Source organism: Euwallacea fornicatus, chromosome 36 (genome assembly GCF_040115645.1).
Source record: "Euwallacea fornicatus isolate EFF26 chromosome 36, ASM4011564v1, whole genome shotgun sequence".
Taxonomy (NCBI): Eukaryota; Metazoa; Arthropoda; class Insecta; order Coleoptera; family Curculionidae; genus Euwallacea; species Euwallacea fornicatus.
The window spans coordinates 342,296-354,768 of record NC_089576.1 but is presented as its reverse complement, the minus strand read 5'-3'; the positions used below and the strand labels follow the sequence as shown (position 1 = coordinate 354,768).

General features: G+C 36.4%; 3 protein-coding genes across 3 annotated transcripts; 1 reads left to right on the top strand and 2 right to left on the bottom strand.

The window, feature by feature from the left end:
* Positions 1-731: 731 nt before the first annotated feature.
* LOC136349059 (immediate early response 3-interacting protein 1) lies at positions 732-2,227 on the bottom strand. The gene is made up of 3 exons (XM_066300345.1): positions 2,034-2,227; positions 1,133-1,237; positions 732-1,039 (listed from the first exon to the last, which is right to left on the bottom strand). The coding sequence occupies exons 1-3, from the start codon at positions 2,122-2,124 to the stop codon at positions 984-986; spliced, it is 252 nt and encodes an 83-aa protein (XP_066156442.1). The 5' UTR covers positions 2,125-2,227; the 3' UTR covers positions 732-983.
* Positions 2,228-2,379: 152 nt separating this feature from the next.
* Positions 2,380-4,939, top strand: Hacd2 (3-hydroxyacyl-CoA dehydratase 2). Its single transcript, XM_066300332.1, has 5 exons — positions 2,380-2,832; positions 3,622-3,738; positions 3,793-4,024; positions 4,084-4,435; positions 4,493-4,939. Exons 1-5 carry the CDS (start codon positions 2,743-2,745, stop codon positions 4,860-4,862), a joined length of 1,161 nt encoding a protein of 386 aa, XP_066156429.1. The 5' UTR covers positions 2,380-2,742; the 3' UTR covers positions 4,863-4,939.
* Positions 4,940-6,040: 1,101 nt separating this feature from the next.
* Positions 6,041-11,164, bottom strand: Ncc69 (sodium chloride cotransporter 69). The gene is made up of 16 exons (XM_066300314.1): positions 10,944-11,164; positions 10,385-10,641; positions 10,066-10,177; positions 9,667-9,823; positions 9,519-9,614; positions 9,075-9,328; positions 8,672-8,786; positions 8,480-8,619; positions 8,238-8,429; positions 7,957-8,188; positions 7,786-7,907; positions 7,598-7,733; positions 7,333-7,544; positions 7,046-7,287; positions 6,411-6,997; positions 6,041-6,357 (listed from the first exon to the last, which is right to left on the bottom strand). The coding sequence occupies exons 2-16, from the start codon at positions 10,621-10,623 to the stop codon at positions 6,110-6,112; spliced, it is 3,084 nt and encodes a 1,027-aa protein (XP_066156411.1). The 5' UTR covers positions 10,624-10,641; positions 10,944-11,164; the 3' UTR covers positions 6,041-6,109.
* Positions 11,165-12,473: the final 1,309 nt, after the last annotated feature.

Here is a 12,473-nt window from a genome sequence, read left to right as displayed (position 1 = left end):
CTGAGAGCTCTCGTATTTCAGCCCGACTGCAAGAAGTCGGCACCAGCAGTTAATTCCGCTTATAACTTTCTCTCTCGTTGCCAAAGATAAGCGAACATTTCTTTGATATTGGTGCGACCCCTTCTACCTCTGCCACGATCATGTAACCTCCGGGAAGCTTTAGGTTCGTGGATTATTCTTGTTTCTTATACTTACTCATTATTATTTCGTCAGGCAGACGGTTAAATAACGAGGGCTTACCAATAAAAGTAAAGGCGAGTGGAAAATGTATGTTTATGGGTAATTGAAGTATGAGGAATAATGGTAGTTAAAGTCAGATTTGTAAATTAACGAGACATAACACAGCACAGGAATTTTTGGTTTTCGGTTTACCTAAACGTTTATCGCATAAGTGGTGTTTGTTGTCGTGGATGTTTTACTACAATGCAGAAAATAATGATTTTTGATTGACTCGAGCCGAGGTGTACAGTGGAGCATGATACAACACACGAGGCTTAGTCTCACCTATGTCAGAGTCATGTCTTACGTTATGCTACGCGGTAATGTGCTAACTAGTGCATCTATAAATTAGCCGGCACCCTCTGCATGCTTTAATTCCTTCTGTTGTGCCATGCTGCTTTAAAATCCGATTTAAAAAGTGTGTAAATCGTGTACATGTCATCATTAAATGAATATTGAAGAAGAAAAATGAACGGTTAATGATTTTTCGGGTGTGCTAATCAAGATGCATATTGCTTAAGGAACTAGTGTAATTCCAATTATTATATCTCCTGTTAATGACGTAAATACATTTGGTTTTAAAATAAGTGTTAATAATTTTTAGGATATTTTGAACTTTCTCATGTTATTTATTATTAACAATTTTATATAAAACGTGAACATTTAGTCTCAAATCAAGTTTAATTGCATACTTTAAATAATTTAAATTAAAAAAAATATAAACGACTTTCACCCATGTCTTAAAGCATAAATACCCTTTTAAATCATCCAAGTATTAATTTTAGAATTATTGTTAAGACGTTGAGGAGGATCAAAGGAACTGAAAAAATACAAAGTCAAGTTAGAAATAAAAAATATACCTTTAAAGTCGACAAAATGCATGAAACAAACATTGAATAACCAATATACTTACCTCGAGCCACAGTACGGATTGAATGCAGTAAATTAAATATTTGCGCTTTGGTGGATGGCCCTTCTCCAAAGCCTTGCGTGTTTGAACTCTTATAGCCCCATCCAACTGCAAAGAGAAATGAATGTATAATATGTGGCTTATACAAATTTACGTCAATTTTAGGGACACTGTCCCGTGATTAATTGTAAGATCAAGGAAACACAGAAGACATAGAAGTGGAGAAATTTTTAAACGGTTTGTATAAGCTTATGACTAGCATTTTCATCTTTACGATTACATCACACAATTGGTCTTAGATATCTCACTTTTTCTGTAAAGGAAATGCCCATTGTCTTATTATGAAAGGGTGAAAGTTGCAATTTTCACTGGAAGGACCTGTTAATACAACCAGGAAAGTTGTATTAGAAGAGATATTTCTAATCAACATAAGTTTTCACATGTTAAGATGAAAACTTACTCAAAGTGTAGGCAAAAGCTACTCTATACGTAATAAGTCGTCACAATTTTTGTGTGTATATGATTTGACGGAAAAATACCAACAAGATTTATGCAAATTGTGTGGCTACCCAATTTGAACTTCTAGTTAAAATTTTTGCTCAGTCACTTGTTTGCCGTTTTATTTGTTCCTGAAGTTCCAGGCCATCAATCTATTACAAATTAAATATACTTTTGCTACACACACAAAAATTTTTTATATTATAATGTCCACATTACAAATGTCCTTTGCACAACTTTACCAAGAGACAACTTTCATAAAATTCATGGTTTTGAAGCTGCGGTTGTTAAGTGGGTTTGTAGCAGGATCTCCTTGATAAAATTAAGTTTGCAGGAATGGCTTGGTTCTTAACATGTTAGTTTGTAGCATTTCAACCAGATTCTTAATTAGTACAAATATACTTACTTTTACTAAGAAATCGATCTTCGTTTAAGATACAAATTGCATTCAGGCATAAAATACTGGCTTCGAACAAATTCCATAAAGAAAATGCCATTTTTTTAAATTAAAATATTGAGAAAATTAAATGAAAATTAAACAAAATTCAAAACCTTCCTTTTGTGGTTAAGTTACAATGTTTACATCTAAACATCAGAGTGAAATTATTGGCAGCTGTTTACCCCTACTCCCCATTGTTTTCTTATAAGTTTGTCTTTGTTTATAATAAATACTTAGAAAGGGACCACGATATATTGGGAAGAGTGACTTTTCGTCAATTTGAATAATAGAATTTGACACTTCAAATTGTTTGTTTATGTCATTTTATGATAAGTAATATGCGTGTAAATGATCTCTTTTTGAATAATAACATTTTCAATACAGGGTACCACTTCATTTCTAGCACCGCTCTAGTTGTAAACGATCCATGTACCCCATAATATATCATAACTTCCTAAACTCTCCATTTACCACAAAAAAAAAACAATTTAACTAAATAAAAAAAAGTGCAAACCCATTGTTCCATTCGGCTATGTATTTTTACTAGTAATTTTAATAATTATCATAGCAATTTGGATCATTGTTAGCCCCCGTCACTAATTGGAATTAACGCAATTTCAGTTGTATAATTCTTGCTAAAAGGAAAAGTATATCTGCAAGGATATTGAATCACTTAATGCATACTATGTCCTCCTTAAGTCCGTTTGTATATTGGGCCCAAAATGAGAATAGTTTATTCCTCAAAATTGATTTAAAGGATGTTAAAGTGAGTATATTAATTATACTAAAAATTTTGATTTTAATGTTTTGTTATTTCCTGATTTAGAACTTTAAAATTGTCCATAATTTCTAAACTGTTTTTAAAAGAGCGAAAAATTCAAAGGTTAAACTTAATATGAATGATTTATGTATGTCTTAGGCAAGTATGTGATAAGATAAGACTAAGGGGATTTTCATGGGAAGCTTATAACAAACAAATCTTTACCTTGTGTAACATGCAAAAATGATATTTTTCAAACAAATTTAACATTGTAGAGCAAAATATAACAACAAATACAATAGACATGTAGAAATTTGATGGATAACATAGTGTTAAAACAAAAAATGCTTTGAAAACTGCAAGGAGAACTTCATTTTGCTATTTTGTTAAAATGTCCACATTAAAAACAAATTTAAATTAAGTGTTCCTATGATTGTTGAATGCTTAATTTTGTGCAAATTCCAATTAGGCCTTCCAATTCTTTTTAAAGAGCAATGGTTTTAAAATAATATTGAGTTCTTTTGATAAGCTATTTTCTTGCAATAAACTCAAGATAAACATTTTAAATCCATTTTGGTTTCTAATCGTAGAATTTATTTATAAAACAAGGATATTAAAATTCATTTTCTAGAAGATATAGAAGGAGCTTTTATTTCTCTATGTACTTTTGTCCATTATTGTGCATCAAGAAAACACATGTTTCTTTCATAGAGGAGTCAATGTTTGAGGCTCCATTAAACACAAAGTTTTTCTTCTCATCCCCCAAAAAAACCCTTCAAGACTTCAAATTTATAGGGCCCTGACATAGACATAGGAAACAAGCATATACATTTTATTGGAATTGGTAGAGGCGCACAAGGTTCTGAAAAATATAGCTTTCAACTCAACTTTCTTGAAACTGTAGACACCAGTGTAAGTTGTAATCAACTACAATAAATCAGCCTTTGGCAATAAAAAAACATTTAGGATAAAATCATAAAAGTCACAGATAGATGCATTAATATAACTTTGCATAAAAAAGAGCCTGGATGGTGGCCTAGGCTAATATCAACCCCTCAGAAACCCAGTTGGCTGAAGATCGATTTCGATAAATGGCAGTCTGAAGATGATTTGGTAGATGAAGCTGTCAATGATATTGCCACAGACTATCCTGATGTATATAAAAACTTAATGAAGAATGAGCTGGGATATATGAAAGGTAAGATGATCCCAAAACCTTTGAAAGTTTCAATGCTGAATAACATTTTTACATTTTAGTTGAGTACAAGGCAGTTTATCTCCTGTTTTACAATCTAGGGATGCTTAGTGCCTTTTTGTATGCGGCAGTAGTGTTGGTAATAACTTTAGCCAAAAATGGCTTTGATGAATCGGCATACTCGAAAGTGTACCCAGCAACTGGCCACATTCTTTGTTTCATCCATCTATTTCAAGCCCTAGAAATTATGCATCCTATGTTCGGTTATGTGACAGGTTCCCCACTAATGCCTTTTATTCAAATATTTGGAAGAATTTTTATTCTTTTTGGAAACTTGGAATTTGAATCACAATTGCAAAAAATGCCAGTCATTACTTGGTTATTTGCAGTTTGGATATGTAGTGATATTATCAGGTAAAAAAATGTTTCTTGTAGTCATAAATGGCGCTTTATAGACTTAAAATATTCTAGATATATCTACTATATTTTCCACACTGCCGACTCTTCCACCCCTATGAGGAGGGCTGTTTATCCATTTTTTAAGTGGTTAAGATACAGTGCGTGGATAATTTTATATCCCATAGGATTTGTATGCGAGTCGGTGATAATATTTAGAAACATTTTGTATTTACACAACACCCCAAGGTTTTATCTGCGAATGCCTAATCCCTATAACATCACTTTTGATTATTTAACCTTTTTGCGAATTTATATGCTCGTGCTAATGTTCCCGAGCATGTACAGCTTGATCAAGCACATGTATAAAGCGAGGGTTAAGAATTTGGGAGGGCGTGAACCTTTTGATAAGTTGAGTTTATTTAACTTTAAGAAAAAGGCTTAAAGATATTTGTTTTGTGTAATGGAAGTTTAATTTTTATATGTTTTTATTTTTAAGTTATTAAACAGGTTTTTGACGTGTTTTTGTGGGTGTTGAAAACACTTTGCACATAGATTATTCACTTTACGATGGATTAAATCGGTTGCAATCATAAATAATCATTGAATAATGTGTGGATAGACCTCAAAGTGCATTGTCGACTATGTTAGTAGAAAATAAGTTTTCCTTCCCTTGTGTTCCGATTTGATTGCAAGGCATAGTCTTTGTCCATGTCTATCAATACATTTTTTCAGCTAAGAAATGAAAATAAATGACTTGTCGTCCCGCTTTAAGTGGGCCCTACATCTATAGTACGCGTCGGTACGTCTTTCAATGTACTTTTTATTTGCATTGCACATGAAGGATTGGTCTAGACATAATATAATTGGGTCCCTTAATAAAACAAATCTTATCGTTTCGTTATTCACAACAACTGGACTTCTCATTAGGGTCCAACCTATTCATAGAAACATAACACTTCTTGCGTTATCGGTGTGCTACGATCTCACGTTAAGACAGTCATGTTAATTTAAAATCAGTTAGGACCTACGTTGCAGTCGAATCGGTGTTTTCTGCGTAAAAAGAAACGATATACCGAAGTATACTAGAGACGAGGGGTCCGCTTAAGACGGGACAAGTGATTTATTTTTATTAATTAGCTGGACGTGAACAAACATAGACTACAACTTGCAGTCATATTGGAAGACAAGCTGGGAAAATTGTGGTTAATCTTTATACAGTAAGTATGGCAAGTATACGCATATTCACTAAATTTGTTCCTACTCTAGTCGTTTACAAGCATCAAAGACTTCTTCATGCAACGTAAACATGTTTTCTTTAATTTAGGGTGATGCGGGTTATGTAGGCAAAGTTACAAGCATAATGCCTGTTCTTTGCATTTAATTATTTATAAAATAACACTGAATAAACCTTCAATTTAAAAAGCAGCAAATTATTTATTGCTTCCTGTATCTCACAACCGACGTGTATCATGTTTTGGATTTTGCTTCTAAAAAACAAACATTTCCATTAATTTCCTTATTTAAGAAACATCGACGTATTATCGGTTTTATTTCTGTTTCAACCACATATTTATACGAGGAAGAAAGTAAATAGAATTTTTTTACTTAATTTAAAAGTAATTCGTTGTTATCGGACATTTATTAATTATGTGAAATATTCAAATGACAATAGATATAACATTTTTCACTCTACGAATAGAACGTTAATACTGAAGACTGATTGCCCCTCACTAACAACATTGGGGGCATATCTTTGGTCAGTAATTCCAGCCAGGCAAAATAGGTCGCTGCCGATATGATATTCTTCCTGGGTATTGGTAATGTCACCACAACCAATTCGGCCTCGTGTGATTGTTCCAACAAAAGCTCGCGTAAGCGCATTTGTCTGTTCGTTTTGTCTTTGACGGCCAAAAGCTCTGAATCTGAGATTTCTACACCTAAATACGAAAATGTCATCATGTCTCAAAACTACGGCTAAGAATAAAATTACTTATGCCATCCTCACAACTCTCAGATCGACTCCTAAAGTCTTCAATAAGAGAATCGAAGAATCTGCGAGTTTTTTCACTTGCAGGTTTAGTGATGTCTGGCATTATTTGAAGGTCTGAATACTCGATTCTGAATTTAGCCAATAAACTGGCCATATTCCTTTGCTCCAACTCCATTCCTTCGCTGTTGTTAGCCAAAGCGAAAACGCGTAGTTTACAGTTTTTCCAGCTCGATCTGGTACTCATAATGTAAGGCAAAAGCAGGGTTAAACCTCCATCGTCGTAGAGCCACCATACGTCTATAGTTCCCTTTTTCTTGGAGATTTTTACCATTATCGGAGTCTCCAAAGGCTCTTCTGATACCACAGATTCGGTGCCGGCTTTTTTTACCTCGCTCTCGTCAGGGGTTATGTTAACCTCCTCTTCTCTCTCTTGAAGATTAAACGATTGATCGCTTCCACTACTTCCTTGTGATATTTGGCTATAGGACACGGTTCTCTTCATCGGGATGTTAGTGTCGATTTGCTCCAGTTCTAAACCTCTCTGTAGTCTCAAAATTACAACTCCCAAATGCAAATCGAAAGCGTTACTGGAAACTATTTATATTTTTTTGCTTTAAGGCTGTATTTTTACTTACTGCAAAATTTCAAAGTAATTTAACAAGCTTCCCACTGCACAAGTTTGCCAATTGGACTTGTAGCCCAGCATTACAATATTGGGCTTGAGTTTACCAATTCCAGAAACCTTCAACATAGCCCTAGCCCCCTCTCCGAAGGGCATTCCATCTATTTGCTGATAAAATGCTTTGAATTTATGCACCTTCAACCAACTGTTAGCTTTATAATGCAGAACTTCTCTGGTCCTTTGGGGAAGGGAATTCTACAAAGGAAATCAGGGAAAAAACATTTTTTTGGAGATTTTTACCGTGATTATGTGCCCTAAAACCAACATCGATAAGTTTTTGGTCAGAGAATGGGCGCATTCTACCAAAGACGGCCTTGAGCTGGGATTTCCTGAGAACACTAATATCTGGGGCCTGTAGTTCTTTACGTGCTCTTCAACATTATTGAGCTGCTGAGTTGCGCTAAGGGCGTTCTTGTAGATTTGAGCCTGAGTTGTAGAGCCCCAGTTGACATCTATTGCATGGAAGGTTTCATATATAAAAAAAATTAAACAGATTTGTACCTACTGGGCTTTTTGTAAGAGACTATTAAGTAGAGAGCTAGAATGACAACAAATGTGAGCAACGCCGTCCACCACGAAGTCAAGAACATCACAAATACGCACAGAATTGCTCCAGAAAGACTTAGCCACATATTATAGTACTAAAAAATAATGTTATACTTCAGCTTGCAACTAATTTCTTATTGATAGTACCTTAAATGTAGGCCGCCAACCCACTGGCTTTGCAAGAGAGGCATGAAAAGTAGAGAAATTAATCAACATATATGCAGCTAAGAAGAAATTGGATATCAACGGAGCAATGAGGTTTAGCTCTCCTGAAATTTGTCAGTCAAAATCCCATTCGATAGCATAAGAGTTCACTACCTATTAAAATAAATCCAACAGCGATAGTGAAAGTCAAGATGTACCCCCGTATGGGCTCATTATTTGCCCCGAATCCCTTTCCGAACCAATCAATGCGGGGATAAAGTTTGTCTTTACATAACGCTTGGAAAACTTTAGGAGCTGAAACTAGGGAAGCTAGGGCTGATGAGAGGGTCGCTGCAAAGCAGCCTGCATAGATGAGGGAGCCTTCCAGGGATGAAAGTTCGATAATCTGAAATAGAAATAATAAAATTTTGTCATTTCTGTTGGGTGGTCGCAACCTGAAAGTTGTTCTGTAAACCATAGGTGCAGTTGGGCTTGCACCATGATAGATTTCCGTTAATTAGGTCCGTTACATCACCACTTGCATCGCGCAAAACTGTGCATCCAGCAAAAATCACCATTACCAAGTATGAGGCGGTGGTTATTAGAATTGCCAATAAAGTTCCTTTCGGGATGGCACTTTGAGGGTCCTGGGAATTAAATTGAAGATTAACGTGCTTTAATGTCGGAATAAGGGCACCTTGAGATCTCCAGATATGTTAGCTCCCGCCAAAATGCCGGTGGCTGCAGGAAAAAACACTGCGAAGACCTTGAAAAAGTCATAAGAAATCCCTTCTGATTCACGGTAGTCTGGATATATGTTTTGCCATAAAACTGTGCCTGAAACCAATGCATATACAATAGGTTTATGGTAAATTTGCCAAGTCCTTACCGTTGAATCCCAAAAACCCTTTGGCCTGAACCTCATTGCTCCCAGGGCCTACCAAACACCCAATTAGATAGTCGAAAATGGCAACTACGAGGATCACCAATAAAACCAACTGAGCCTGCATCAGCACCAAATTTCTTTATTAATTTAACGCACAAGCTTATTAATAACAGCGATTAATAATCGATGATTCATATTTACGCGTGAAGGTGGCGCATATTTTAATTAAAATCAAGATTATTAATCGCCCTTTAATATCTATGTTAGGTGTTAATTACACTTTTCCCTAGGCGGCATTGCAACAAAGTGCCGTGGGATTCACAAAAACACGTATAAAATTAAAAGGACGTAACGAGCAGCCGACGGAAAAATCAACCAAATTACTTCTATGAAAAAATAACTTTACCTTGGCTTCCCATTTCATCCCAACCACCACGATGACAGTCAAAAGGGCCAAGGTGATACACCCTATGATTCTGACGTCATTCACACCCTGATCGACAATGTAGAGCCCATTCGCCATAAGGAGGGATTGCAGAGACTCGCAAAATCCCACTACGTACATGGCGCACGCCACTGCGTTTGCCAGAGAAAAAATCAGCCCTATGGAACCTCCGAATTCCGGACCGAGGCTGCGAGATATCATGTAATACGTCCCTCCTTGAAGATCAAAAATAAAATAAAATTTGGAACGCAGCGGTGGCGGCCTAGCACGTTAAGGTGGCGAATCTAAATTGTTGCATGAAAGGTGGGTCATAGTGAGTTAAATTTCGACGTCGTTGCCCTACTTCGAAGCGCGCAGTTTTTACTCAAAATCGATGATTATCAAAAAAAATCGTTGACGACTTACCGCCCTTTATTACCCCATTTGTACTTATAGCGGACATGGACAGAGCCGTGATTGATGTAACCATGGTGGTAACCAAAATTAGTAGTATTGATTGTGCTGGAAAAAGTTTAGATTTTCAAGGTGTTTAAATGTTTTTATAGGCTCTAACCAATTCCTGCTTGACCCACTACCCAAGAAAGACGAAGGAACAGCATAACGCCCCAAATGTTCAACAGACATCTTACAAGCACCCCTTGGATCCAACCGAATTTTAAAGGACCTTCTGTAGTGATTGATCGTCCGTTCGAAGTAGTGTCTTGTTGGGTCTAGTGTCGTTAACGCTGATTAGTTAACGCATTATGCGAAACTCCATTAAATATAATAATTGTTACCATAACTACATTCACCTATCGACCCTGATGAATTAAACCTATACTTCCTACTGCCAATTAACTTCATTTCGAGTGAGTCACTATGATGAATTTCAGGACTATTGGTAGATTAATAATTCGTAAATTGGGCAAGAAGTTTTTAATTGTTATTTAATCATTCACTGAGCAATTCATACCTTTGGCAAAGTGGCGTTATGCAACTCTTCTAGTGTTGGCCTATTTGCTGCCCGAATCGACATTATATTCCTGTAGTTGTCTACTCGGGGCAAAGCTTCCCTTGTGAGGTATCTGTAAATGAAAATTTACGAAAGAGGTTTTCAGCGGCGTCTTGCACTAGAAGACGGGCATTGCATTAAGTAACAAGTGCAATTATAGTGAGATTCACTGATAGATTTTGTCGCCACAATTCCCTAAAATTAATTTACAATTTTCAATGCACTTTCTGTGCTATGAATAATTAAATTACAAGGATACATGTATGCTTCAGTCTCTCACCGTAAGCTCTTATGAGCATAATCAGTGCTCAATCTAGTTTTATCAGTGGCGAAAATCACGTCGTCCTCTTCGCTTCGACTGTCCCCATGCACTTTGCTCGCTTGATCATATTTATTGACGCTTTTAGTGCGCACCCTGTACACTTGAAATCTGGTTCTTTCTTCCGCAAAAGGCCTGATAAAGTCCATTTCAACGTCGTGTTCGTTTGTGATTCCGGCGGATTCAAGATCAGAAGCCATTGGGTCATCAATTACTATCTAAAATATAATAATATCTCCACGTAGAGGTCAGTTGCTCCGTGGACTTGGTTTAATGGAAGAAGTTGGGGGAGAGTTTTGGTAGTGACGCAACAACCCTCGTACTAAATGCCTCACTCGCAGCGGCACTCGTTATTCTGCCACTAGTGAGAAATTCGTTTGTTGCATTTTATACCAGAGTTCCGTCAAAGAATCCTACATGGAGGTTTTGTGGTCGCGAACGAATGCCAATTAACACTTACAGCTCAAAAAGGGCCACTCTAAACGAACCTTAAACTATAAACTATAATAAAAACACATACCTGCACTGGTTCCGGTCTTGTCACTGGAACTTCTGAACTCGATCACTATGACGTGAATGTAATTGAAGCACATACTAAGCACTAATTTAAAACAATAGATACTTTCTTGCTCAGTAAAATTCGTAATTGTGACAATACGGTAGATGTCGTTAAAATCGCAGCTGGGTGCATAGTGATCAGTCTGTAGGGTTCGAATTTGTGATGTGCGTCGGCCTATACCGGCGCTGCAAATTTAATTGTTCATTTTTTTTTCGGTTTAGTGATAGCTCACGCCATTTAGGCTGCTGCGCGGACGATTCATAATCGATTAATTCCAAAATGGATGTATCGGGACGCGGGAGAGTTTGTTTAAAATAATCTGTTGACTTTGTTGCAGTTAATCTATATTTAGGAGTATGAAACTGCATGTTACCAATAATGTTATAACACTTATGAAGCAACAAAGATTCGGCGGTTTCCGAGACGTCGGCATTTTTTGGGGGATCTGGCGAATTAGGAGATGTTGCCTCAGTGACCTCAGTCAAAACAGGAGAACATTGCTTTGCTGTCATATCTAAGTGTGGCTGCGAGGGCTTAAGAGTTTCGCGGACGTTAATAATTTCAAGGAAATATTATGGCAACTTGTCGCTACAGCACTAATCACATAAAAATATAATTATTATGACGGTAAAATATATTTGCTGTGATTTGGAGACATAGGCAGACCTCAGTTTTATAGTTATATTAACCGTTACAACGGTTATTAACATAAAGGCGGCAAATAATTTAAATAGATGGAATTCAGGTAATTTGAATTCGCCATATTGTCCAGAGCGCCAGTCAAAGAATTTTTTAAAATTTGGTCTTCTTGCCCTTTTGACAAAAACAACCACATATACACATAAACAACCATTCGTTAAAGATAAATAAAAAATGCACTTAGAAATGCTTCAATGGAGTAGTTCAAGACACGAGAAAGAGTAATGGTCTTCTGCGTGTCGCAATACAAAGAGGGTTCAAAATGGTTCGGTCATCTTACATTCGTTTAATGATTGATTGAATGGGTTGAGTAGCTGATTGTCGGGGTGCCTTATCCGTGTAATCAGTCTCAGTACAATTTTTGCTGTGATTGAATACAGTTTCTCAGAATTTCAGTTTATCGACTGTAACTTTCGTTAATTTGCATCGTTTTGTGGTTTAGTTGTGTCACCGTCTGCTATCAATTTCGATTAATGTCGTTTTAATGTGGCGATTGGAGAGTGAAGGTGGGTCTCTTGGTCACACTTGAGATTAGTCTCCATTACACTGTCCGTTGGTGTCTGGCGTCTTTCCATCATTTTCTCAGTCATACTGCCATGTGCAATAGGTGCGGTACCGTAAATGTATCGAAATATTTACAACGTGTTTCACTTAAAGTGACACAGGCGATTATCTCTGAAGATAAATTTAAAATGAAAAAAAAACGTTTTAAGTAAACATAAACATTGCTTGTTATTAAAGGAGGCGTCCAACTCATATAAGCACCGCTTCACTCAAGATCACCTAAAGGTT

Excerpts from the sequence above, each read along its gene's own strand:
- Hacd2 (XM_066300332.1), top strand. The coding sequence starts at position 2,743 with ATGCATACTATGTCCTCCTTAAGTCCGTTTGTATATTGGGCCCAAAAT. Across the intron at positions 2,833-3,621 it reads TTGATTTAAAGGATGTTAAA|GGCCCTGACATAGACATAGG; the intron begins GTGAGTATATTA and ends TCAAATTTATAG. Across the intron at positions 4,025-4,083 it reads TGAGCTGGGATATATGAAAG|TTGAGTACAAGGCAGTTTAT; the intron begins GTAAGATGATCC and ends TTTACATTTTAG.
- Ncc69 (XM_066300314.1), bottom strand. The coding sequence starts at position 10,623 with ATGGCTTCTGATCTTGAATCCGCCGGAATCACAAACGAACACGACGTT. Across the intron at positions 7,908-7,956 it reads TGTTGGATTTATTTTAATAG|GAGAGCTAAACCTCATTGCT; the intron begins GTAGTGAACTCT and ends GACAAATTTCAG. Across the intron at positions 7,288-7,332 it reads TTTTAGGGCACATAATCACG|AATTCCCTTCCCCAAAGGAC; the intron begins GTAAAAATCTCC and ends TTTCCTTTGTAG.
- LOC136349059 (XM_066300345.1), bottom strand. The coding sequence starts at position 2,124 with ATGGCATTTTCTTTATGGAATTTGTTCGAAGCCAGTATTTTATGCCTG. Across the intron at positions 1,238-2,033 it reads AGATCGATTTCTTAGTAAAA|TTGGATGGGGCTATAAGAGT; the intron begins GTAAGTATATTT and ends TTCTCTTTGCAG. Across the intron at positions 1,040-1,132 it reads AATCCGTACTGTGGCTCGAG|TTCCTTTGATCCTCCTCAAC; the intron begins GTAAGTATATTG and ends GTATTTTTTCAG.